Here is a 26,356-nt window from a genome sequence, read left to right on the forward strand (position 1 = left end):
GGAGGAGACGCAGCGTAGATCCACACTGATCAGAAGTAAACATCATAGTCTGACCATGACGTCATCAGACCTGATGCTGAGCACGCTCATATCAGACAGATGACACACCTGCACACACACCTGAGACCTGAGTAAAGTTTGGACCTGGTCTGGCTCTGGTCCCAGGCCAGTTCCTGGCTCCCCAGACCAGTACGTTTTCTCTGTATGAGAGCTGATGATGATGATGATGATGACGACGATGATGATGATGATGATGATGATGATGACGATGATGATTATGATGACGACGATGATGATGATGATGACTCTCAGCAGTCTCGATGTTGTCTGATCTCAGCTGAAACTGAGCTCTGGTCCTGGGTCTGTGTGATTGTGGACTGTGGCCTCGACAGGCCTCTGAGCAGACCTGAATCCTGCAGAGGTTTTCAGACCGGGGGGGCTGCTGCTCCTCTGAGTCCTCAGAACGTAAAGATGAGGTTTAGAGGGACCAGGTGTGAGGAGGTGGTGGATCCAGACGAAGCTCGTGTGTTAGTTACAGACTGCAGCAGGAAGAAGCTGCGTTCAGAGATCACTCTTCACATGTGAACCACCCACTGTGGACTGACAGACGCTCTCAGTCTAAACTATAACAACAGACGATGTGTGACATCATGAAGCAGTGTGGGATCATGGGAGTTGTAGTCTCCTCCTGGTCTGGATCCTTCAGTGTCAGAGGTTCAGGAGGTTTTGACCTGGAGCTGAATTCTCCACAGAGTCTCCTCCTCTCCACAACAAACAGATCAGCTGATCAGAGCCAGTAAAAACACTGAATCAAACTGTTTCACAGTTAAAGTCACTGATTGGTCGACGCTCTTCAGTGACACAGGACGTCTCTGATTGGCTGGAGCTGAGCTGTCTAACATTTCCTCAGCTTGTTTCTCTGATGACTTCAGGTCTAAAATCCTTCATCTGGTTCAGACAGAGCTGAAAACCACCGAGGAGGAGAACGAGGATCTGAAACCTGAGACTTCAAACTGAGCTTCTGTCACCTGAAACATTTCAGAATAAATGTATAGTTTGAATTCTCTGTTCTGTTCTGTTTGTTTGTTTTATTTTGAAAAACTCTGACAAAGAGAGAAAAACGTTTCCAGCAGAAACTGGTTCAGGATCTGGTCCAGCTGTGTGATTCTGGACTCTGACCATCACCCACGTAAACCAGCTGCTGGTTTACAAACCAGTTTAAACCAGTTTCCAGCCAATCAGAAGCTCTGTTTATCATTGATGAAGTCACACCTGAAAGATCCAGAAGAAGAAATGAGGTTCAACATCTGGATCAACAGAGCAGATGTTTAGCTCAGGTGAGTTCACACAGGTAAAGAGGAAGCTGAGTGGGATCGTTACTGTTCCCTCACCAGTTACACAAGGACCAGGACCAGGGGCCTGCAGACCTGGTTCAGGTGTTTGATCTGGATTTCATGTCCAGCTGCTTCTACAGTTCACAGCTTTAACAAGTGATGGACTCAGGACAAAGTGGTGACAGTTTGATTCTTTATTCCACTAAACTGACCTGTCTGTAGTTCAGACCCCTCCCCCACCGAAAACATCTGGAGCATCATGAAGCTAAACACAGGAGACCCTGAACTGTTGAGCAGCTGAAATCCTGTATCAGACGAGGATGAGACAACATTTCACTGTCAAACTCCAGCAGCTGATCTCCTCAGTGTTGTTAAAAGAACAGCTGATGAACACATTGGGAAACATCACCCTGTCCCAACTTTATGAAACGTGCTGCTGCATCAAATTCAAACTGAGCAGATATTTTCACAAAACAATAAAATTTCAGCATTTCAACATTTGACTTGTCTTTGTTGTGTTTTCAGTTAAATATGAGTTTACATGATTTACACATCATCATGTTTTATTTACATTTTACACAGTTTCTTCATCATCAAACACTCAGAACTCATGCTCAGTGGTGACATCAGCAGTGACATCATTTTACTCTTCATCCAATCCCTGACCTCCTCCAACAGGCTGGTTCATCTCCATGGAGACGGCTGGTTTGTTTCCTGTCTTCCTGCTGCCGCAGATGGACACCAGGAGACCAGTGGAGATGCAGAACGGAGAGAAGACCAGGAGGTGGAAGAGGAGTCTGATCAGAGACAGGGGGATGGGAGGAGGAGGAGGAGGAGGATCTGTAGAGACATGAGGAGAACCTGGTTCAGTGCTGAGCTCAGTTCACTGGCTGGACCACAGCAGCAGGGCCAGTCCTCCGATGGGAAGTGTCCCTGACTGTCACCTGGTCACCTGACATCTGAGGTTTGTATCAACACATGATGAAGTAACTTTAACATGACAGACGAGAGCAACTAACAACGAGGCTTCATCCTGAAATCCAGCTCTGACCAGTTCTACATATCAATACCTGTTACCCTCTGCAGGTAAGCAAAGGCCCCGCCCACTTTCTGAGGAACTGTTGAAACTGTCGACACTATAAGCTGAATGATGATAAGATGTGATGGTTCCACAGCACTACACCCTCTGTTTCACACTCGGGCCACACACAGTCCACACATGGTCATCAGCTCTGTAAACTGTCTTATAAACAGGAAGTGATGTCAGTGTCCTGTCTTCAGGCGGAAAACAGCCCTGAAGAAAAAAGCCCCAACTCTGTTGCTATCTTTTGCTCTAAACCTACAGCTCTGACCTCTGACCTGTATCTACATCACTGACCTCTGACAGTCAGTTGTACTTCAGTCCGGCTCTGGTCCAGTCCGAACTCTCTGACGGTGCAGGTGTAGGTGCTGCTGTCCCTGATGGTTGGTTTTCTCAGAGTGAGGCTGAGGTCTCCAGTCTGCAGAGAGTCCGTCCTCATCCAGGTTCTGCTCCTGTAAACCTGGTTCTGGTTTCTGAGGTCTTCTCCGCTCTGCAGACGTAGATGAACAATCGAGTCCTCGAGGTCTTCACGGCTCCACAGCACAGCAGAGTTTTCTGAAACAGAGTCAGTGACCTGACAGGGCAGCAGGACAGACTCCACCCCCTCAAACACCTCCACACCCAAGGCATGCTGGGAAACTGTGAGGACACAAACAGACACAAAGATCAGCTGCTGGTCTGCAGGAACAGCTGACTGAGTCTGGATCCAGAGATCCACCATCTGGTCTGAGCCCTCACAGATGTGCTGACATCATCATGTTCAGTCTCTGGGGGGTCTTACAGGTGTATCAGGACTAACAGGTGTAACAGGTTTACAGCAGCTCTGTGCAGATGACAGAGGTCAGAGGTCAGAGGTCAGAGGAGAATGGACAGACTGGTTGGAGCTCTGGTCACTCAGACCACGTCAGGTTCCACTTTCTGTCTAGAAAGACCAGAAACCTGAGGCTGCAGTGGACTCAGGTTCACCAACACTGGACAGGTGAAGACCTGGTCTGATGGATCTGGATTTGTGCTGAGGCAGCAGATGGTGTGGTCAGAGTCTGGATCCATGGACCAACCTGTCCAGGTGGTGGGGGTGTGGGGGGGTGATGGTGTGGGGGTGTTGGACTCACTTTGGGTCTTAACACGGATCAGTCCTGGTCTGAAGGTCTCAGTCTGACCATGTTCATCCTTCATGGCCACAGTTCACCATCTTCTAACAGCTGCTTCCTGCAGGTTAATGATCCACGACACAAACTGGTTTCATCAACATCACACTGAGTCCAGCTCAGTCTCAGACCTGGATCCAGTGGACCCCCTTTGGGATGTGGTAGAACAGGAGACCTGCAGCATGAATGTGATGCAGTCATGTCAACATCTGGATCCAGAGTCTCAGAAGAAAGTTTAACATCTGGATCCAGGACCTGAGGAGCTACAGAGTCAGTGTGGTGTTCCTAATAAATTGATCACTGAGGTTCCAGCAGGACTTCAGGGACTGTCCTTTGCCTCATGGAGTCCTGACTCACCCCCCGGTGCTGGACTAGCAGCAAGGAGGAAGTGACCTGGGTCTTGGACCTGAAACACCTGGGTCAGAGGTGTCGGCCCCGAGGGACATCTCCTCTGTTGTCATTGTGTAACAGTGTTCCACCACAGACCAACACCGACACAGCACTCACCGTTCTTCACCACACCGTCACTATTAATGCAGGAAGAGGCTGAGGAGGGAACAACCAATGATGTGCCAACTCAGGCACTGGATCGCCCAATCACAGGCCAAGCTGGAGGTCGCTATGGATGGTGCAGGTGGGGCAGTGGTGCTGTGCTACATGCAGGTCCTGACGGGGCCGACTGAGCCCACCTCCACAGACAGGTGATACACAACACAGAGCTGAGGACCAGAGACACTGAGGATCACAGGCAGCTTCCTACAGCCCATATATGGTGATGAAGAAGAGGAAGTACAAAGAAAAGATGGACCCCAGTTTGAGCAGGCAGACAGCAGATGTCTGTGGCAGAGCCCCCCTGAAGCTCCTGATCAAACTGTGCCTCCATGTTTCTCTGCAGCAGCCAAACCTGGATTTAAACGTCCTGATGTTTGTCAGTTACTGAAGGTGGAAGTTGTGTTTCACTGTTGTTAGTTGTTTTCTTTATGAACATCAGAGACGTTACATCAGGAAGAAGAAGAAGAAGACGTTTCTACTAAATCCACCAGGAGTTTAACAGCTGTTCATGTTAACACACACAGTCTGATACACACTGTTACACACAATATAACACACAACTGTAACACACACACACACACACACACATTATATAGACAGCAGTGGAGCATGTGTCAGGTTTGAATATCAGACTTTTATTTTGAAACAGAGGTGAGATGTTTCTCTCAGGTGTGTGTGAGTTTAGACACAACGAGACAAACTCTGCTACAAGTGAACAAACACAACAAACTGACTTCACCACAACATGAGACAAACATGGCGCACACAACCAATGTCTGTGTATGTGTGTGTGTGTGTGTGTGTGTGTGTTTGTGTGTGTGTGTGTCTTACCGTACAGGTGAATCACAATCACCACGGACATCTTCATCTTCATCTTCTTCCACACAGACCTCTGACAGGTGGGAACTTCAGGTGCATTTGATATAAACGTCTCCTGAGGTGAAGCTGCCGCTGATGCAGGGGCAGAGACAGAGGTGAAGTCTGAGGTGAAGTGAACATCTGAGCTTCCTGTGTGGCAGAGAGCAGAGAGCTGATTGGTCAGTCTGACAGGAAGAACCAGGCCTCACAGCTGATCACTGACTGCAGCCTCAGAGCAGCTGCTGTCAGCAGAGCTATAGTTTCACACTGTGGTCATGTGAGTGTGGGACAGGAAACCTCCAAAAACCACATGGTTCATAAGAACCAGTGTGAACCAGTTACACGCTGATCAGCCTGAAACACTTCAACTTTAATGATATATAGTATAGTTTGGTTGAAACACATGAATATATTGACAACAACACACGAGGCAATAGTGATGAATGTTTATTTGTCTCCACCATCAGCAACAGTCCAATCATCCACACAGGAGCTGAACAGAATATATTCTACAACACAAACACAGCACGTACTGTGTAAACACAACAAAACACTGTGGAGACAAAAAAAGAGTGAAGCATCATCTCCTCTCTTTGCTGGATCTGACCACAGGACCTCACAGTGGATCCACCCTCTCACTGATCCAGCATCAGTTTGGTCAGAAGCTTCCTCTGAGGCCGATGAATTTATGTGGTTTTGCATCAGCATCGATTAACATGAGTGTATATGTGTATATGTGTAGTTCAGTGTGTGCCTCTGATGAACACACGTTGCTGTGAGAGGTTGTGTGTTTGTTGTGCAGAGCAGTGAAGTCCTCACCTGCACATGTTCATGCTGCAGGTCTCTGTGTACCTGTCTCACCTGTACCTGATGGTTTTAACGTGACCCGAGGACATGTGGCGTGTCTATTATGGTTCTCTGTTGTTCTTCAGAGAACCCTTGATGTGCTTGACCCTCAGTCCTGACCAATCAGACCACATGTCAGCGGCCACAGAGTCCTGATGTCATCCACGTAGCTGCAGAGAAACTGTGGAGAGAAGCTGTGAGATGTTTATCCAAGTTATTTTTAACATAGTCAGGCTCCACCCACCTGAACCTGCCTGAGCAGGCGAAGAAGAAGTGTGCCATGTTCCTGATGCAGCACCTGTACCTGGAGTGGGGGGGGGGCTTCATATGGGGTCCAGCTGAGTCCTCCTAACCCTGGTGATGACCTCACACAGTCTGAGCTGGATCAAGCAGCTCTACAGAAGGACTGAGACCTGGACCTTAGTGTCCACCTGACCCCCCATCCCCACAGAGACCAAGTCCACAGAGGGTCAGCGAGCCGTCAGTGGAGTCAGAGGTCACATGACTGCAGCCACAGTCTGAGCTTTCCCCACAGGGGGGCGGTGTGGAGCGGAAAGATCCTTTATTAGTCCCACAGTGGGGAAATTCAATGTTACAGCAGCAGTGCAGAGAAAGAAAGCTGCAAAGAAACAATAACAAATATTTAGAACAATAAATAATAACAATATAATGATGTGCTAAATATATAGTTACAAAAAATGACATATTTACAACAGCAGTAGCTAATGCATGAGGTTGTTAGGGTGGTGAGTTGTCTGTTTCTGGTGTGTGTGTGGTTACTGAGCACACCGAAAAAATGTTTTGTTGAATTTACTTAATTTTTTTATGGTAAGTGGTTGCACGAAATAAATATATCTAAATCCAGATATAATTTTTAAGTTGACTGTACTTATAATGTATAAATCATTTTTAAATGTTCTATTTTTGTAATTTTAGCTCAACAACTTTGAGTAAATATTAGTCTAATTTCCTTAGTAATTCCAACTAAACTCATGTTAAATATACTTAAATACTTTGTTACTATTAACCATTTTTCTATTGTACATTTAGATCAATTAAATTCTGTAATTATTACATATTAAAATTAAGTTGATCTAATTAAACATTTACATCATTAGTAGTTTCAATAAATTGAAAATTGAGAAAACCACAAAATGTGTTTTAACAATTGTTTATTTTGTCCCTAAACATTTAACAATGTCCAAGTACAATAACCAAGAACCAGCATATATACTTGCTACTTTTTTGAGTGTATAAAATGTTATACTCATTACTCTCTTACCCTCTATAATCAGATACATGAGAAGGCTTTTAAATGGAAAAAATAAAGCTGTTGCTCAGGTTCTGTTCACATAAAATACATAATAAAAAATTATACATTCCTAAGTGCAGCCTCCTGACCAGACAGAGCACAATTTTTGTTTTCCCAAACAAGTTCCTGTAATGTAACTCAGTGGTAAACCTTTCTTGAGTTGCTTAACATCTTTGAAAAAAAATGTACCTGTTACCATCTATTAAAAAGAATTAACACAAGAACATAAATTATGTTCCAGTACCACTCATTAACAAAAACCAAACCGTACCAGAACTGTCCACAGCTAGGAAACAACAAACACAGATGGCCTGACTGAGATTTCAATACACTGCAAACACGTCTTTGCTGAGTGTTACAGTTTTCATTTCAAATGAATATTCCCTCATATATGTTAGGTGTACTGTCCTAACAAGTGGTTGTGTAAATACTTCAATCCTGCACACACTTGTTTCCTCATCTTGCTCATTTACTTGCAACACCTTCTGAAGCTGCATTTGATATAACATAATCAATACAACAAAGCAGCTTAACTGTGTTTACAAGTGTGGTTGAAGAATTCCTACAGTCCAACACTGATTTTGTTTTGTTGTCCAAGGACTCTGGGAGAAAGCCTTTCCCCATCCATTCGCAGGAGCACTTTTTGAATGAACTTGAATGAATAGTATCTCAGCTCCTTGGGGTAGGCCAGGTTCAGTGCATAGATTACTCCAAGAATCACTGCACAAGCTTGGACTGCACCTCCAATGTTGTCCAGGATGATCACTCCGTCAACAAAAATTCCAATGTCATCATAATGTCCATTTTCTCCGCCCTCCTTGTTGATGACATAAATGCTCATGGTTGTCTTCTGCATGTCCCTCTGGATGTCATCTGCTTCGATGTCCTGTATATTTAAAGAAAATCAGAGGAAAAGGAAAACATTTGAATTCCATATACTTGATGATAAACAATCATCACTGACATGAAGCTTTGGGACCAAATGTAGTAAAATAGAGTATTGCCCATTACTGACACGCCAAAGAAGCAGTAATTTTACCATATTTACTTTGTGGATTAACACAATCTAGCTACTAGTTGTTGATTTACACTATACGTTGACTACAGAAAAATAACCCAGAGTTCTGTACAGCTGTGAAAAATAAGTACATCCCATGGAAATTGTTGGGTTTTGACATACAGTTCAGACCGGAAGTATTTGAACAGTTACAGTTTTTGTTCTTTAGGCTCTGAGCTTCAGCACATTCTGTTTGAAATAAAATAATGCATACTACATTAAAGTGCAGAGTCGCAGCTTTAATTTGAGCCAGTTTACATCAATACAGAAATAACTGTGGGAGATATAGCCCTGTTAACACATAGTGCCCAGACTTGACTGAGATTTGAGAGTTGCCATTTAAATTTAGGTAGAGTTGTCTGTCAATATGAGGAGTGAAGAAGTGACCATGCAAGTAAAGAAGATAATAATGAGGCTCAAAAGAGCAAAAATCTATCAGAGAGATATCAATGGTAGTTGGTTTGGAAAAATCAGCAGCTGGATCTAAAAAGCAGGTGTGTGTCTGTCAGACATGGAGTTGTAACGGCAAAACCTGCAACGTTTTTCCCCGTGTCTGGATCCCTAGAAGCAGAACCATCAACAAAGAGATCGAAAACATTATCAATGGGTACATCTGAGCAGTCAGGTAAAGCAAGTGTCGGAGGTGTCTGTAAAGTCATCTTCAAGTCAATGAAAGCTTTTTCAGCCTCCACAGTCCAGGTGCAGGGTCTGATGCTTTCAGGCCTTTTCCATGAGCGATTGCTGCTAATGGTGCCTCAATTTCAGCATAATGAGTGACCCATTGTCTGCAATAGCCGGTCATGCCCAAAAATGACATCACCTGTTTCGGAATTTTTTGAATTGCTTCAATTCTCTTTGATGAGAGGGCTTTTCCCTCAGCGGAGATCACATGACCCAGAAATGTGACCTCTGTGGCAACAAACTGCAGTTTGGACAGGCTGGCTTTGTGCCCCTGTTCAGCCAAGTGGGTCAAAAGAGCCAGAGTAGCTTTAACGCATCCCTCTCTGGTCTCACTTGCAATCAAAATATTATCAACATACTGCAACAAAGCCCTTCCCTCTGGCAACACCAGAGTCTCCAAACTGTCCCTCAGAGCAGAGTTATAAATCGTTGGAGATTCCCAATAAGCCTGACACAGAAGGGTGAACATGTACATTCTCCCATCAAAACAAAAGGCAAACCAAAATTGACTGTCAGGATGCACAGGAACGCTGAAAAAAAGCATTTTTTTTTTGTTTTTTTTTACTCTTAGATTAATTTTTTTTAGCAAATTCCAATTGAATTTAATTCTCCTTAGACAGTCAAAAATGTTAAGCCAAAACAAAAACAAACAACAGCCTTTTTAGAGGCTTAAAGGCCCTCCAATTTACCCCCTAGATCCCAGATCTAGGTTCCTAGATTCCCAATCTAGGCGCCCAGTTTCACTGCACTGGGCCAGTCCGCTCCCTCAAACACCCTTTTTAATTTTTTCCTGGGGAAAAACCGGTGCCCGGCACGTCTGCTGACTCTACTTTTAATTAGTAGGTAGAGGAGCGAAGCTTCTGCGCAGTCAGGCCTCTCACTACCTAGGTCCACACCACCAAAAAAAAACTCTCAGAAAAGCAGCAAGACGTTTTGCAGCCACCAAGTTCGTTGGATCCCAACAGTGAGAGGACTCCGTTTTTCCAGACGTCAGGCCCTCCTCTCAACCTTCCTTTTCTGGGGGAGTTAGAGGTTTTCCAAGAGCTTGGCCCTTGGCGTGCACATTCTAACACCCTCAGTCCAGAGGTCCCGGAATCCGCTCACGGATGGAGTCCCTTCGTGGTCGCCAAATTTGTGGTGGCAAAAATATTACCTTGTTCAATAAAGAATTGAAAAAGAAGATCATCACGCGTCAGCTGTCTTTCTTGAGTTTTAATAAACATTCATGAATGGAGTCACACAAACACAACCGAACAGCAGTACAGTCAGTGAGTGAGTGGCCTGAAGATGTTACCCAGGGCCAACACAATGTCACTGTAACTCACAGCTCTGTCTCCACAGGGGACAAATGAGCAGCACTTATCATTAAAAGAAGGGCAAAGGCATCTACATATATTGTCTACATGTGTTCTTCATCAGTTCACACAGAGGTCTCTTGCACAACCACAAAAGGTATACATAGGTCACTTCAAAACTTCATCAGAAATAGACACACGGTCTTTGGTTGCACAGTTTTGAATTGGCACACGAGTTATACCAAAATTTCCCATGACAAGACCCAATGACTTGTAATAAGAATCAGAATCAGAATCAGAATCAGTTTTATTGCCAAGTATGTTTCCACATACAAGGAATTTGTTCTGGTGATTGGTGCAGTTGGAGGTTCTTGGAGGTTCTTGTAAACAACAGGTTTACACAGTTTTAGTTTCTGCCTGTATGTGGGAATCAGGTGGACCATGACATGGTCAGAGTGGCCCAGTGCAGCCCGGGGGACGGCGTGATAAGCTCCACTGATTGTGGTGTAACAGTGGTCCAGAGTGTTCCCCTCTCTGGTCAGGCAGTTAACAAACTGTCTGTATTTGGGCAGTTCATGACTGAGGTCACCTTTGTTAAAGTCACCAAGGACAATAACTAAGGAGTCTGGGTTGGTCCGCTCCACACGCAGTATCTGCTGTGGCCTGTGGTGGGATGTCAACACCGACCAGGATGAATGAGGTGAACTCACGGGGGGAGTAGAAGGGCCTGCAGTTTATGATGAAAGTTTCCAGGTCAGGAGAACAGTGCTGCAGGATCACTGTCACGTCTCTGCACCAGCCACTGTTTCCTCCACCTTTGGTTTTGCCGGACAGCTCTGTGTCGCGATCCGCTCTGAAGAGCTGGAAGCCGGCCAGCTCCAGCGCAGAGTCCGGAACCATCCACACAGCCACGTCTCCGTGAAGCACAGGACAGAAGATGAAGAAAAGTCTCTGTTCTTCTGCACCAGTAGCTGAAGTTCATCAGCTTGTTGGGCAGTGAACGCACGTTGGAGAGAAAGATACCTGGGAGAGGTGTGCGGAGTCCACGCCGGCGGAGACGCGCATGCGCACCGGCACGTTTTCCTCTCCTCCGGCGTTTCACTGCGAGAGCAACGGTCAGTGACCTCTGACCAAAATGTCCAATAATCCCACAGGTGAGTCGAGAAAGGTGGAAAAAATCTTCTGGAGTTGTTTCTCTGATGTTAATGAGCTCTTCTCTGGTGAAAGAGCTCTGGAAACCAAGGCAGAAATTTATAATATATGAATTTATAAAGAAAATAAGGCAAAAAAGTGCGCACCAACACACCGAGGCAGCCATCCACGGCGCCATGGCAAAAAGTAATAGGCAGGTGACTTTAAAATCTTAAAACATTTTATATAAGTCACAGTACATCTAACTAGAAAAAGCATTTACACTGACTTACCATATACTCCCGAATTAGATGTCCATCATCCTCTCCAAGGTAGACACAAAGTGCCTTGAGGACTGCTGCCCTTTCGTGATTAACATCACTCGTAGCCTGTGTAAAGGGATTCCATTGATTAATACAGATAATACACACATAAATAGCTACAAAAATATTTGAACTTTCCAACCTGTGGTAACCTAAAAAGTATACATTGACTTCCAATCAATTTTGTCAAGTCAATTCTTATTTATATAGTCCAATATCAAGTGAAACATACGGTTAAGTGGGCTTCCTTCTTTAACTAAAGTGAGAGGCATGAATGTGTAGGATGAAAGCACTGTTTTAACTTTATTTATTCAGGAATATTCACTGACAACAATGTCGTCCTCTTTACAGGTAAGTGCTTAGTACATCCAGTTTGATCTGCTGGCCACTGACCTAAGCATTGTCAAACACATTGCTCAAGGCAGGTGTTGCACTTTCACTGTCCCCCACCTGAGAAACCATGACTGAATTGGTACCTTTCTGATCAGAAGTCTGCCTCTGTAGTCCATGTGCCACTATTACCTCAATAAGACCATAATGTTTCCTTAGAAATATTTCTTGCACCTTGCAGATAATCCAGACCATTACTGAGGCAAAATGGGCATTCATCTGGTACTAGATACACAAAAACAGTAACTGTGAAAGTGGGTATATGAAAAATTTTATACAACATTATATACACATATTTACCTCTTGTAAGATCTTTAGATGTTTGGCTAGTTTCTGGCCAGAAACACCCCTCTTCTTCTGGAAAACGGATGTCAGCTGGGGTGAAAGATTGTCCAACTGTGACATGAAGGTTGACTCAAGTGGAAGCATTGTAATACGCTGGAACTCGGCATTTATCTGTTATACACAGAAGAAAATGACAGAAGAACACTTTGTTCAGTCATTGGTGTAAGAATATTTTGGAGATAATGTATCCCATTAAAAGGATGTATTCTAATTTTGACCTCTTCATCAACTAAGATTATATCCATAGCATATGCATTAGTATGCAGAACATTTTAGTCAATTTAAAGCTGTTAATCCAGGAGGCGAAATCAACACTGCATTTGAAGAATATATACTTATTTAAACCTAGCAAATTTTTTTCTTGAAAAGATAAGTGACAAGATGTAATGTGGAAAAACATGCAAATGGTATAAAAACAGAGTGAATATTGGACTTGCATGTAGTACATCATGGACACAAACAACTCTCTATATGAATGCTCTGTACCTGCTGAATGTGCATAGTAAACGGGCAACTGTTTGCTATACACATTCACTATATCAACTTTATGCGTCAGAGGTTCTGTTCATAGCTTGCTGTGAAGGTCTTCTGCCCCCAAATGGCCAAAATGAATTACTGCATAGTATTCAAATTGCAGCACCAAGCACTGCTTTCTCTACAGGGGATTAATTTTTTTCAAATATTTGTCACCTTTTATTTTACCTTATTAGTCTTTTTTTATTATTATTATTTTTTTGGCTTTTCATGCCTTTATTGGACAGGGCAGTTAGAGAGAGAGAGGAAATGGGAGGCAGAGAGAGGGAGAATGACACACAGGAGAGAGCCACCCAGCACGGGATTCGAACCAGGGCCGCCTGCAGTGAGGACTTAACACATGGGGCGGGTGCTCTACCAACTGAGTTAAACACCACCCCATTAGTCTTCACATTTTAAGTTATGCAGTGAAATGACACAATGAGAAGAGGCACAGTTGTGTCTTTACCTCATCAACATGGAAAAGTGCAGGCCACCTGGCTTTGAACCCTCTGGCAGCTGGATTTCCCTGCACAACCTCTCTTCTTCGGTAGGAGAATGTTTTTGCCATCTTCTCTCTCACAGTTGATGCACTGTTCCTTTGTTTGACGTCATTCAGAAGTTCGGCTCTCAAATTTTCTAGACTTTTATCTGTTTCCCCAGCAGGGTGTGAAGGACAATAGTTGACTTCAGCCTTTTTAGGTTTCTTTATATTTTTGGCTGGAAGGCATTCATCGTTGGCTTTGTTTTTCAAAGCATTTAAAGTCACTTCAGGACAGCCAATGTTTCACATCTTTGTCCTGTAATTAGCCATTTTGTATTTCAGACTAATCATCCAGGCATAGTAACCAGTAGAAGATGTCTCTTGCAAACAGGGAAATTTTTTGATTAGTGCCCCTGCTACCTCATCTGTTTGGTGATTTTGTGGATATGCTGTATAGAAGAAAACCTCCTCAGCTAGCTTTTCTAAGATGTCAGACTTCAGCCCTGGAGAAATCTTCAGTCTATTGCCAGGTTCTCTGAAGTTCTCATTTCCACCGCAGCACCTCTACATCATATGGAAATCGAGGAATAGTGAATTTATATGGCCATGCATGTGCTCTCAGCTCGCTGTCTGAATGTGACAGAATGGTGGTGTTATCTGAGTCTGATGAGGACAATGACGACACAATGTGAGTTGTTTGAATGCTTACTGGACTTCCAAAAGACCCAGGAGTGCTTGGAGCACTCTGCTTCGAAGACAATGGACTCATATCCACATAATTTGGCATGTACACCAGCTTGACTGTACTTCTGTCTTGAATGTCTTGTACCGACATAACGTTCATGAACTCATTATTGAAGTCAGGGTTCATGAACTGAATACGAAAGTCTCTTTCAATTCCAAATGCTTGGCGAATTGTATTGTGTAACTCCGTCAAAGTTTTTGGCATTCCTTAAGGGAGATCAAGTCTTCTAAAGTCACTGTCTTCTACGATGACTCTGCCATTCTTCAATCTAATTGTTAAAGGAGAAAAAATAAAATGTTGTTAAATTGATATTTGGCACTGTTGTCACTTAAATATAACTTTTTTTTAGGGAGTGAGGTAGAGTAGGAACATACTGCAACATAATTTTATTGTGCAGTTAAACCACAATTTATTGTCTTTCTTTGTGTTCGCATACCAACAAAAAACCCTGAAGGTGTTTTGATTTTTGTGCCTTGTGTTGCAGTTCGTCCTTTTATTATAATATATTTTATCTGACAGATTTGAATGTTAGTTTTCATTGTGTTAATCACGTATGTATTCCTTAACATACATATTTCTAGTATAAATGGCAACATGAGGGTAATTTGTCAGAGAACTGGATATCTTCCATCCGAAAATTCTCATAAGGATTCTTTTTTCTCTTTATTAAAAACAATATTAGTCTTCATGTTAGAAATTTTAGGTAGCCCTCTTGTTACCATGTGTATTAGTGTATGAACTCATGGAACACATGAACACAACATACAACATTACCATGATCTAACCTTGTGTATGTATGAATCTTTTAAGTGTCTACCAAGGCACCAAGTTGAATGAGGGAGACTTGTGATGTAGGACATAACTCAAACACCCTAAAATGCTCCCTATACCAAGCACTCAACTCTTTAGCAATGAAGCTCAAGCTCTTCTCCACAACAACCATCTGGACAACTTCTGCAAATTCAGGCGAGCCACCAGCAGAGCCATATACAACAATCATGCCATTCCTGTAGTTCACTCCATTAACAGATGCATTCTTTGTGAGCTGAATGTGAGTAATATCAGGGTATTTTAGCTTGAAAACCTTCTGTACATCCTGATGCAAAATGTCAACAGAGACAGTTGAGACAGCTGAGACAGTCAAGCTATACTTTCCGGTTGTGGTTGACGCCAAGTGATATGCCATCATGAACTGATGTTTCTAAAGCAGCGTGTGTGGCGAACAACCTGCTTAAAAAAAACTGTGCTTTGCCTCAAACCTCACTGTCCACATACCGACTAGTGGACCAAAAAAATTGATCATCTGTGGATAATGTTCCACAAAATTATGTTTCGGTAACAGCTTTACACCCGGAAACACCTCTTGTAACCTACATCTGTGGTCACAGATTCTGGCTTCAAGGAAAGCAATTGATTGTGCTGTGTACTGGCGCAACAACTAGTTCAACAATATCTTTAAGGTCCAAAATGACCTGCCAAGCTGGCTCATCTGGGGGCACCAACTGTCCAACCAAAAATGGAAGGAATCTTAAAAGACTCCAATTTTTGTGAGCATTTCCTCCAATACTTCTGTTCAGCATGAATGTCCTAGGAATAGCATGAAGACGGTTACTCTTGTCTGCCCATTTGTAAGAAAATTTCAGAATGGACTCATTGAGATTGACAAGTGTAAAATATTTTTTGAAATTAACAGATTTAGGCAATGTGCCAACTCAACTGGTAATATGCCTTCAAAGATGTCATGGGCAACATCTGGAGGATAGCCAGTGCAAACATTGAAATGAGAAAGATATGCGGAGAAAACACACTGCGTTTTAACACCGTAACATGGTTTTGCACTGCCCTGTTCTGAACTAACATGCATTTCATGTATCTCTTTGCATCTGAGAGCAAATGCACCTGAACTCACCTCCTTCTCCTGAATTTGAGACTTTTGTGCCACACAAAACCGGCAAATGTATTCACCTACAAAATTCTCAATAAATCCTGAAATTCCATGCGCTGCCAAATTGTCTATGACACACTGTATTGTGTCCTTAACAAAATCTCCAAGATGTGCAATAAAAATACCTTGACTTTAAGTCACAAGATCCTGCAACAAGGGCTCTAAGACCTTTTCATATCCATAACTCCTCGCATCTTCAGACCTGCAGAGTAAAGCCAAATGGAAGACAACCAGGAATGGCAACCAGGTGGCAAATTGTTGAGATTCCAATAAACAGCACAGATCTTGTGCTTTTTACGAGATGTGCCAAGTGGATTACAAATCTCAAAATCATCCACGTACAAATTTGGTAACACGTGCAACTCACCTCCTGATAAAAAACTGTTTTCCTTGAAAAACAAACCATCTCTAAAAGACCTGTATATCACTTCTCTTCCTCTTTCTTCTGATATGAGACTACTATCTAACACTTTGTTCAGAATGTGACCATCAGTGAAAAGCTGCTGCAAAACCTTCAATACCGGAACATATTGCAGTGTTCTTTTACCTTTTTCATCCAAAATATATTCTATTGGTTCGACAACTTTAAAATTGTCTTTGTAGTATTTCTTGCGCTTAAAGCATGTTGCCAAAGGACAGCCTTTACCAATTGACTTGTACACAGGATTAGATGTACACAGAGCTGATGCAAGTTCTTTAATGACTGACTGGTCAACTTGCAGGTTGTAACTATTCAGTGTGTCTTGTATCACATTTGTTGTACTGCACAAAGATGCGGTGCTCAACAAATACTGAAGTTCTTCCAGCAATTCATCAATTGCAGCACTTGGCACATGAAAAATATTTTCTAGTTTTAATAACATTGCTGCAAGTTTTTGTTGCATTATGTCGGGCTGATCCTTTGATGTATCTAAATCAACATCATCAGACTGACTTTCGTCGCAGAATTGCTCATTGTTTGAAATACCAGGCTCTCCAATTTCAGTTACAGAAGTTCCTTGGACTACATCATCCTTAAAATCCACCAATGAATGTAAGCTGTGCTTCCAACTTTTGTGTGACTTAAAGGTGCTGTATACATTGGATTTGTATTCACAGCCTTTAAACATACAAGTAACTGTCTCGTTGTTTTTCAGATGATGGCTTATGTGCACAAAATAATCATGCTCTGTTGCAAGTTCACTACAGCCACATAAATGACAGGAAAATGTAGTAAATATGTCAGAGTGCTTTAAGGTACTGCTATGATTCCTTGACAAGTGTGTCAAAAGTGAATTCCAAGTCTTACAAGTGCATGGACAATCAGGATATATGCACTTAATATGATGGCCACGGCCAAAATGACTATGTTTTAGTCTGTGATGTTTAAGAAGTTCTGATCGTCTAGACACTTCAGCACCACAGTCTTTACACTGCCACATAAACTAGACAAACAACAGAGAGAAAAGTGGAGAAAAAACCCCAAACATTACTGATGGTGTTTTACAGTCACCTCAGGGGCAACTTTGATTAAAAGGCTATACACTGTAATGCAAAGAAAAAATATCTCTGTTTAATATAACTTGTATTTTGGGGCAAGAAATGTCGTATTAAAATCCCAATAATTTACTAAAAGGATGAAGAGTAAGGCTGTCAACAGATGCTAATTTAATTGTCTTGCCATTAGCCATTACTGTCCTATGGAGAAAACAAAGACACAGAATCATACCTAGCAAAAGGCCAAAAAGGCTATGTATACTGCCTTTTTGGCACCATATAACAGCTCTTCTGAATTATATAACAAAATGGTGCTAAGCTAAGGTATTGGTACCATTCTGTCCAATCGAGTAGCAAATGCAACTCTGACCACTCATTGTGTGCAGGCAGCCTTGTTCTAATTAACACCTAGGAGAACCTGGGAGTAAACCAACCTATGGCGACCTGATGATGATGATGATGATGTAATGTACAAAGCATCAAGCAGCAAAGGTGTGCTTACAATCCATGATCCCACACAATTACAGAATATTCATCCTTGGCATATTTATGAAGCTATCCTTTCAAACAAAGTTTAAACTGACTGACTTATGAGATTAGTGTAGCTGTGAGGAATTTGTTTATTAAATGCACTTACCCAAACAATGTAAGGTCCCCTTAGGGGTTCAAGATCAGATACTGGAAAACCCTGCAAAATAAGAACAGAAATACAAATAAAGGTGTTTGAATTCTATTCTATTCATTCTATATTAACTACCGTATTTTCCGCACTATAGGGCGCACTGGATTATAAGGCGCACTGTCAATGAATGGTCTATTTTCAAACTTTTTTCATATATAAGACGCATTAAGCGAAACAAAACAGTCAGATAAGTCAAACTTTATTAAACGCGTTCACAATAACTCCCAACCTTGTTCAGTTGTAACACGTAAAAAAACACAGTCTGATACCACTAAATCAAACGTTAGCTTATTCACAATAACTCCTTATAGGTCCTTATACACACACACTGTAATATTATGGTGAAGCACAGTATGTATTACTCCGCGACGCTCCTGACTACGGTAGCTGTAATGCTGCAAGCGGTGCGGCTTTGTAGTTTACCAAAGTCGTACTGAAACATTTTGACAGAGCACCGTGTACCACACAAAATCACTTCGAGGTCAGTAAGCACAACCAGAATTAATCCATATATATGGCGCTCCGGATTATAAGGCGCACTGTCGTTTTTTGAGAAAATTAAAGGCTTTTAAGTGCCTTATAGTCTGGAAAATACGGTACATGTATTAGTGTGAGAACAGAAATCAACCTGAACAGTAACATTACATGAATAAATGTAGCACCAACATAATTAATTTGTTTGGTACATCATCCTACATCACTGATTTCTTCTGCAATGATGTTTTTAAGAGCTGAGCTAATGACAGTCAAAATACCTTTGAGTACTTTGGTTAACTAGCATACTAGAATTTGTGATGAAACCAGAACAAGAAATGAAGGATGGTTGAGGGGATTGGCGGTCCTCCCAAGAAAATGTGAGGTTATGTGACTACAAACTATGCATTTCCACATCTGGATTACTACCATGATGACAGCAACACAGGTTGTTGTTTGAACTGCGATTGTCTCATCCTCCCATAGCCATTTGACAATGTATTAGTCTGTGGAAACTTAACATGTCTGCGCGGTTAGACGTCTGTCAGCTGCTCACTGTCCCAGCGGATGGAGCCACTCATCAGCTGAGTTACTGTAGCGGCTCGATTCCTCTCTCACCCTGGTCCCCTCTCTAAATCATTTCCTCTCACCCTGGTCCCCTCTCTAAATCATTTCCTCTCACCCTGGTCCCCTCTCTAAATCATTTCCTCTCACCCTGGTCCCCTCTCTAAATCATTTCCTCTCACCCTGGTCCCCTCTTTAAATCATTTCCTCTCACCCTGGTCCCCTCTCTAAATCATTTCCTCTCACCCTGGTCCTCTCTCTAAATCATTTCCTCTCACCCTGGTCCTCTCTCTAAATCATTTCCTCTCACACCACTTTCCAGGGGGTCTTTTGAGCTCATCTGTGGCAGACGTTATTGTTGGCCGACATTTTCCCTGTTTCGTTTCTGCATAGAAGACGTCGTCAGACTCGACTTACTTGTTTTCACTCGTCATGAATTTATTTCCTCCGACAGCAAAACACGTGACGGGAGCCTTCAGAAAATCCCGCAGGTTAAACCGGATTTACCAAACTCATGAACTAATGAACTCCGAAAGACTCACCACAAACAGACCTGATAACCCTGGCTAGCCATTCTGGGCAGAGGACTGTGCCGAAGTCTGTTTCCCCATCTAACAGCGTTTCCCTGGCGTTAAGACACTGACAAACATTCCCATGGGGAAACAGACTTCGACACCATCATTTGTCATCTCTGCATTCAAGAAGAACTGCGGTGGAAAACTCTCTGCATAGTTTTTTTAACGGGACAGTGAACATTGAATTGCTTTTAATATATTAGCAATGTCAAGTTAACTTGTTTGTAATGTTAACATGGCCATAGCTAACAGTACATCCACACTTAGCTAGCTGAAGTTTAACGGTCAGAATACACAGCTCATAGCTGTAACTTCTTTTTTCTCTATCAAGACATGTTTTAAAGTGTACACAGAGCCCGGGTAAAGTAAAACTACACAACAATGAGTATGAAAAGCTGACTTACTGAAACCAGAGGCCCGGTCCAGCTGAACAAGCTGCACACGGACCAGCAACGGCTGTAGCACGTGGAATGGCGCCACTGTGTCCGGACATGCGCAGATAGTGCGAACAGGCCAATTTAAATGTACATTTTCAAGCTACATTAACCTGAATAAATTTAACCAGTTTTAAACGTGGGCAGTGCATTTTGGAATTTCTTATATTATATAAGAAGAATTAAATAACATTTAAATCCATGGAATAAGCTTAATTAAAACATGTAACATTTAAAAGAGGCCAGGATCATTTTTTCAGTGCACAGTGTTTGTTGTAAAGTCTGTCAGCAGCTGGAAGGAAGGACCTGCGGTATCTCTCCTTCACACACTGTGGAGCAGCAGCCTGTCACTGAAGGAGCTGCTCAGTGCTGTCAGACTGTCCTGACAGGGTGGGAGGTGTTCCCAACAGGGAGGATAGCTTCACCACCATCATCCTGTCGCCCACTACCTCCACTGAGTCCAGGGGGCATCCAGGACAGAGCCGGCCTTCCTGATCAGCCTGTTCAGTCTCCTCCTGTCAGCAGTGGAGATGCTGCTGCCCCAGCAGACCTCACTGTAGAAGATGGTTGATGCCACCACAGAGTCGTAAAAGGTCTTCAGGAGCCTGCACCCCAACAGACCTGAGTCTCCAGAGCAGGTACGGTCTGCTCTGTCCTTTCTTGTAGAAAGCATGTGTTGTCAGTCCAGTCCAGTTTATTGTTCAGGTGAACACCCAGGTACTTACACGAGTCCACAATCTCAGTGTCCATTCCCTGGATGTTCACTGGTGGTTTGAGAGTGTTTGTGCCTGTGGAAATCTACCACCAGTTCCTTGGTTTTTCCCGCGTTGATCTGGAGGTGGTTCTGCCGATACCAGTTCACAAAGTCCTGGGTCAGTTCTCTGTACTCTCTCGTCCCCATCAGCAATGAGGCCGACAATGGCAGAGTCATCAGAGAACTTCTGCAGGTGGCAGTTGGTGGAGTTGTAGGAGAAGTCTGCAGTATAGAGGGTGAAGAGGAACGGAGCCAGAACGGTTCCCTGCGGGGCCCCTGTACTGCAGACGACCCGGTCAGACACAGTCCTGGATCCTCACATGCTGTGGCCGGTTGGTGAGGTAGTCAAGGATCCATGTGGTGAGGTGGTGGTCCACACACCGTGGTCCCAGCCTTCTCCAGGTGAGAGAGGGATCGTTGTATCGTCTACACCAACGCCAGGCTGGTAGGCAAACTGAAGCGGGTGCAGCGATGAGCTCATCGCTGCAGAAGATGAACAAGGACCAGTCGCTCCAGGGTCTTCATCAGGTGGGATGTCAGAGCCACCGGCCTGTAGCTCATGAGGTCCTTGGGGCGGGGTGTCTTCGGCACCGGTACCACGCAGGATGTCTTCCACAGCTGTGGCACTCTCCCCAGCTTCAGGCTCAGGTTGAAGATGTGCTCAACTATCCTGCACAGTTGGTCTGCTCTTCAGGAGCCTTGAGCTGATGCCATCAGGACCAGCTGCTCTCCTCGGCTTGAGTTCCCTCCTCACCTGGTTTATTGTGAGGGACAGATTGGAGCAGGGTGGCTGTGTAATGGAGGTGCTGGTTATGACCTTGTTATGTATTTTTACTGTTTGCTTTAAAGGTTCTTGTTTATTGTTATAATTATTTCTCTTTAATGATATTTTTCATTCTGAATATTATTATTGTCCTCTGCCTTTATCTGTATTTACTTAATGTTTCTCCTCAGATTCAGTTTAAAGCTCAGATTCAAGATATAAAATATCCTCAGATTCACATTCTTCACTGACGCCTTTAAATTAAAGATCAGAAATAAAAAGTGTTTGTTTGGGAAGATTTTAAATAATTATTTCCCTGTAATAGTGTGAAGTTTTTACACACACACACACACACACACACACACACACACACACACACACGCGCACACACACAGACACACACACACACACGCACACACAGACACACACACACACACATACACACACAGACACACACACACACACATACACAGACACACACAGACACACACACACACACACACGCTCACACACACAGACACACACACGCACACACAGACACACACACACACACATACACACACAGACACACACAGACACAGACACACACACACACAGACACACACACACACACATACACACACATACACACACACACATACACACACACATACACACACACACAGACACACACACACACACACACACACACACACACACACACACACACAGACACACACACACACAGAGGTTGGACTTGTAGATGAAAATCATTGTGTTGTGTTCATTAACCGTCATGAGACAACAGCATCATCCAATCACGTGGTCTGAGCCCTGGAGGGGGCGGGACTCCAGTGTGTAATCTGTGTGGACTGATGGGAGTGGTGGGATTAGGACTGCATTACCCAGCATGCCCTGAGCGTTTGTAAAATCCCTAAAGAGGATTTCTGTGGATCAGAGGAGACGAGATGCCGCTGAAAAGAGAAGGTGAGACGTTGTTACCTGATATCAGTGTTTCACTGCTCAGTGTCAGGAGTGTGTGTCTCTTATTGTGTAGCTGTGTATATACAGTGTGTGTGTGTGTGTGTGTGTGTGTGTGTGTGTGTGAGTGTGTATTTTCTGTGTGTGTGTTTGTGTGTCCACTCTGTTTGTTTTGTTTGCTCAGCCTCCTCTTCCTCTTCATTTCCTGGTCTGTTAAATTGTTTCTGAGTCGTTGCCCTCTGACCTTTGACCTCTGACTGCTGCTCAGTGACAGTGGAGTCAACATATCTGCTGCCCCTCACTGTTTCACCTCCGAGTGTTGTGTGTCAGTCAGACTGGATCATGTGACCTGGACTCTCCTGATCATTAATACTATTGATTACTATTGATAACTGATACTGTGACTGTACTGATCATTAAAACTGTTGATCTTCATCATCACTAATGTTTCCCTCAAATCTGTGACTTTAATCATGGTAACGCTCCGTCTCATTGGTGGCCTGTCAGTGATGTCATATCCTGTCTGCTCAGGTTGTTGTGTTTGTCGGACAGAAGCTCAGGTTGAAGTCTCATGGTTCAGATCCTCGTTCTCCTCCTTGGTGGTTTTCAGCTCTGTCTGAACCAGATGAAGGATTTTAGACCTGAAGTCATCAGAGAAACAAGCTGAGGAAATGTTAGACAGCTCAGCTCCAGCCAATCAGAGACGTCCTGTGTCACTGAAGAGCGTCGACCAATCAGTGACTTTAACTGTGAAACAGTTTGATTCAGTGTTTTTACTGGCTCTGATCAGCTGATCTGTTTGTTGTGGAGAGGAGGAGACTCTGTGGAGAATTCAGCTCCAGGTCAAAACCTCCTGAACCTCTGACACTGAAGGAGCTGAGGAGTAAAGAGGAGGAGAAACAGGCTCCTCCTCACATCAGTCTGTTGTTTCTTTGTGACGGACAAAAGACGATAAAACCAAAACCAGCAGAACCTCCCTGTTAGAACCTCCCTGTTAGAACCTCACTGTTAGAACCTCACTGTTAATATGTTAGAACCTCACTGTTAGCATGTTAGAACCTCACTGTTAGAACCTCACTGTTAATATGTTAGAACCTCACTATTAGAACCTCACTGTTAGAACCTCACTGTTAATATGTTAGAACCTCACTGTTAGAACCTCACTGTTAATATGTTAGAACCTCACTGTTAATATGTTAGAACCTCACTGTTAGAACCTCACTGTTAGCATGTTAGAACCTCACTGTTAGAACCTCACTGTCAGAACCTCACTGTTAGCATGTTAGCGGTTACCTCTGAGAAGTCACCAGATTTCTAGAACCACATGTTTCATAAAGATGTATCCTTCTCTGCTGGTCCACCTCTGAACCCTATCAGTCATAACAGACTCCAGCAGAGTCCAGCAAAGTCTAGCAGGGTTCAGCAGAGTCCAGCAGGGTCCAGCAGAGTCCAGCAGGGTCCAGCAGAGTCCAGCAGGGTCTAGCAGGGTCTAGCAGAGTCCAGCAGGGTCCAGCAGGGTCCAGCAGGGTTCAGCAGAGTCCAGCAGGGTCCAGCAGAGTCCAGCAGAGTCCAGCAGGGTCCAGCAGGGTCCAGCAGAGTCCAGCAGGGTCCAGCAGAGTCCAGCAGAGTCCAGCAGGGTCCAACAGTCCAGTAAACCCTGTGTCTCTGTTCTCCCCAGATACTGAGCGCGCTCTGCAGGTGATGGAGGCCTGTCAGGCCGGAGCTACTGAAGGGGTCAAAGGTCGCGCAGAGAAACTGCTCAACATTTTTCAGAGCGACTTGTTCCAGGCTCTGCTGGGTAACACACACTGTCACATTACACACACATGAAACACACACACATTAAACACACACACGTTAAACACACACATTAAACACACACATTGAACACATATGTTGACCAGTAGCTCTCCACCTCAGAGCACTGACCTCAGGTCAGCGGTCTCCACAGTCCAAATGTTAATCTGGTTTTAATGATGTCATCAGAGTGACATCACAGAGGATTCAGGTCAGTGATTGGACGAGATCTTTACCCACGTGTAGGGATTAAGTGACTCTGTGCTCTGATTGGTTGATCTCAGCAGGTTCACAGGTTGAAGGTGAGAACAGACATGATGTTTCAGAATAAAACTGACAGTGAGTAAACAACAACAACAGCAACAACAACAACATGATTTAACACAATGAAACAAATAACACAGTGAGATCATATGATAACAATCAATCATTGATCAATCAATCAATAATCTTTATCACTGATAACTAACTCCAGTTTGTAGCAGCACAGGTTCTGTCACCAACATGAACAGGAAGCTGCTGTCTGCTTATATTTACATTTAACTTACAATTTAATATTCAAATATTCAAATACACAAATATTCAATGTGTCTGGGCAGATAACAGATTCCATTCCTTCATTACTAATACTACACTGTAAATACTGCAATACAAGTACAACAATGGCTTCACTGACTGATAATATATAATATATAAAGTATTATAAATATAAAGTATTACTGAATATTCTAAGTATTATGAAGTATTATAAATATTATGAAGTATTACATGTGTATGAGCAGCATGACATGTTGTAGTTGGTGTAGGTTTTAGTTTCTTACATTTAACTGAAAGCATAGATTATTTCAGTTATGATCAATGTGCTGATTAGTTCCTCAGTTAATTCTGACATCATCATTTACTCAGAAGTGACATCACAAAAACCTCACATCAAAGTTAAACACAAAATGTTTAATATTTCCACATCTCAGACTGATCAGTAATCTATAATCTGATCAGTAATCTATGATCTGATCAATAATCTATGATCTGATCAGTAATCTATGATCTGATCAGTAATCTATAATATGATCAATAACTATAATCTGATCAGTAATCTATGATATGATCAATAATCTATGATCTGATCAATAATCAATACTCTGATCAGTAATCTATAATCTGATCAATAATCTATGATCTGATCAATAATCTATGATCTGATCAGTAATCTATAATAAAGCCTTATGTTCGTCCCATACAGTGACTACAGTTACTACAGCTGGGAGATAAGTGCAGTACAAAGTACAACACTTACTTTAGATGTGTACAAGTACCTCACAACTGTACTTCACTGTGGAGCTTGAGCGATATGATTGGTCTGCAACATGGATGACATCACTCATCACACACCTGAAACTTAAAAAGAAAAATGTGTGTGTGTGTGTGTGTGTTTGTGTGTGTGTGTAGACATCCAGGAGTTCTACGAGCTGACGGTGTGTGAGAACCAGACAACGACAAGCCAACAGCACACACCTGGACAGGTGCGAACACACACACACACACACACACACACACACTCTCTCTCTCTCTCTTTCTCTCTCACTGTGTGTCTCTCTTAATCACATGGCAACACCCATCATTGTCACCTAGCAACAGCTGCAGCAGCATTACCGGGGCAACAGCTGCATAACACCATGGCAACAGGAGCCCAACCCCCACCTCCTCCTCTCTCTCTCTCTGTCTCTATGTCTCTCTACCTCTCTCCGTCTTTTTCTCATCAACCAGCCAGTGACTCAAGGAGGTATACACCCCTCCCCCCTCCAAAAAAACACCAGTCCTCTTCTTCTTCATCTGT

At 43.2% G+C, this 26,356-nt stretch overlaps 2 protein-coding genes across 8 annotated transcripts; both read right to left on the reverse strand.

The window, feature by feature from the left end:
- Positions 1–1,547: 1,547 nt before the first annotated feature.
- On the reverse strand, positions 1,548–6,803 carry LOC139606958 (V-set domain containing T-cell activation inhibitor 1-like). 4 transcript variants are annotated; one of them, XM_071459441.1, is made up of 4 exons: positions 5,841–6,803; positions 4,947–5,123; positions 2,713–3,054; positions 1,553–2,174 (listed from the first exon to the last, which is right to left on the reverse strand). In XM_071459441.1, exons 2-4 carry the CDS (start codon positions 4,987–4,989, stop codon positions 1,978–1,980), a joined length of 582 nt encoding a protein of 193 aa, XP_071315542.1. In that variant the 5' UTR covers positions 4,990–5,123; positions 5,841–6,803; the 3' UTR covers positions 1,553–1,977. The 4 variants fall into 4 exon arrangements, 3 of the variants coding, with proteins under 3 accessions (XP_071315542.1, XP_071315541.1, XP_071315543.1); XM_071459440.1 differs by lacking the exon at positions 5,841–6,803 and having other exon boundaries at positions 4,947–5,820; XM_071459442.1 differs by lacking the exon at positions 5,841–6,803 and having other exon boundaries at positions 1,557–2,174; positions 4,952–5,816.
- A 165-nt stretch (positions 6,804–6,968) lies between these two features.
- LOC139607233 (uncharacterized) lies at positions 6,969–22,258 on the reverse strand. 4 transcript variants are annotated; one of them, XR_011684814.1, is made up of 5 exons: positions 20,216–22,258; positions 18,154–18,204; positions 12,309–12,464; positions 11,589–11,684; positions 6,969–11,395 (listed from the first exon to the last, which is right to left on the reverse strand). XR_011684814.1 is itself a non-coding variant. In XM_071459948.1 (5 exons), exons 2-5 carry the CDS (start codon positions 13,435–13,437, stop codon positions 7,694–7,696), a joined length of 678 nt encoding a protein of 225 aa, XP_071316049.1. In that variant the 5' UTR covers positions 13,438–18,204; positions 20,216–22,258; the 3' UTR covers positions 6,969–7,693. The 4 variants fall into 4 exon arrangements, 1 of the variants encoding a protein (XP_071316049.1); XR_011684813.1 differs by having other exon boundaries at positions 12,309–14,363; XM_071459948.1 differs by having other exon boundaries at positions 6,969–8,017; positions 13,336–18,204.
- Positions 22,259–26,356: the final 4,098 nt, after the last annotated feature.

The sequence above is a fragment of the Trachinotus anak genome, unplaced genomic scaffold (genome assembly GCF_046630095.1).
Source record: "Trachinotus anak isolate AG129_WGS33_773 ecotype Australia unplaced genomic scaffold, CSIRO_AGI_Tana_v1 ptg000023l, whole genome shotgun sequence".
Classification (NCBI taxonomy): domain Eukaryota; kingdom Metazoa; phylum Chordata; class Actinopteri; order Carangiformes; family Carangidae; genus Trachinotus; species Trachinotus anak.

What these genes read in the sequence shown, in the direction of transcription:
- LOC139606958 (XM_071459441.1), bottom strand. Translation starts at nt 4,989, where the DNA reads ATGAAGATGAAGATGTCCGTGGTGATTGTGATTCACCTGTACG. An exon ending in GATTGTGATTCACCTGTACG is followed by an intron (nt 3,055 to 4,946) that starts GTAAGACACACA and finishes GTGTCCTCACAG; the next exon opens with TTTCCCAGCATGCCTTGGGT. An exon ending in AGTACAACTGACTGTCAGAG is followed by an intron (nt 2,175 to 2,712) that starts GTCAGTGATGTA and finishes ATGTCTCTACAG; the next exon opens with ATCCTCCTCCTCCTCCTCCT.
- LOC139607233 (XM_071459948.1), bottom strand. Translation starts at nt 13,437, where the DNA reads ATGGCAAAAACATTCTCCTACCGAAGAAGAGAGGTTGTGCAGGGAAAT. An exon ending in CACTTTTCCATGTTGATGAG is followed by an intron (nt 12,465 to 13,335) that starts GTAAAGACACAA and finishes TGTGTATAACAG; the next exon opens with ATAAATGCCGAGTTCCAGCG. An exon ending in ATCTAAAGATCTTACAAGAG is followed by an intron (nt 11,685 to 12,308) that starts GTAAATATGTGT and finishes CCCTTTACACAG; the next exon opens with GCTACGAGTGATGTTAATCA.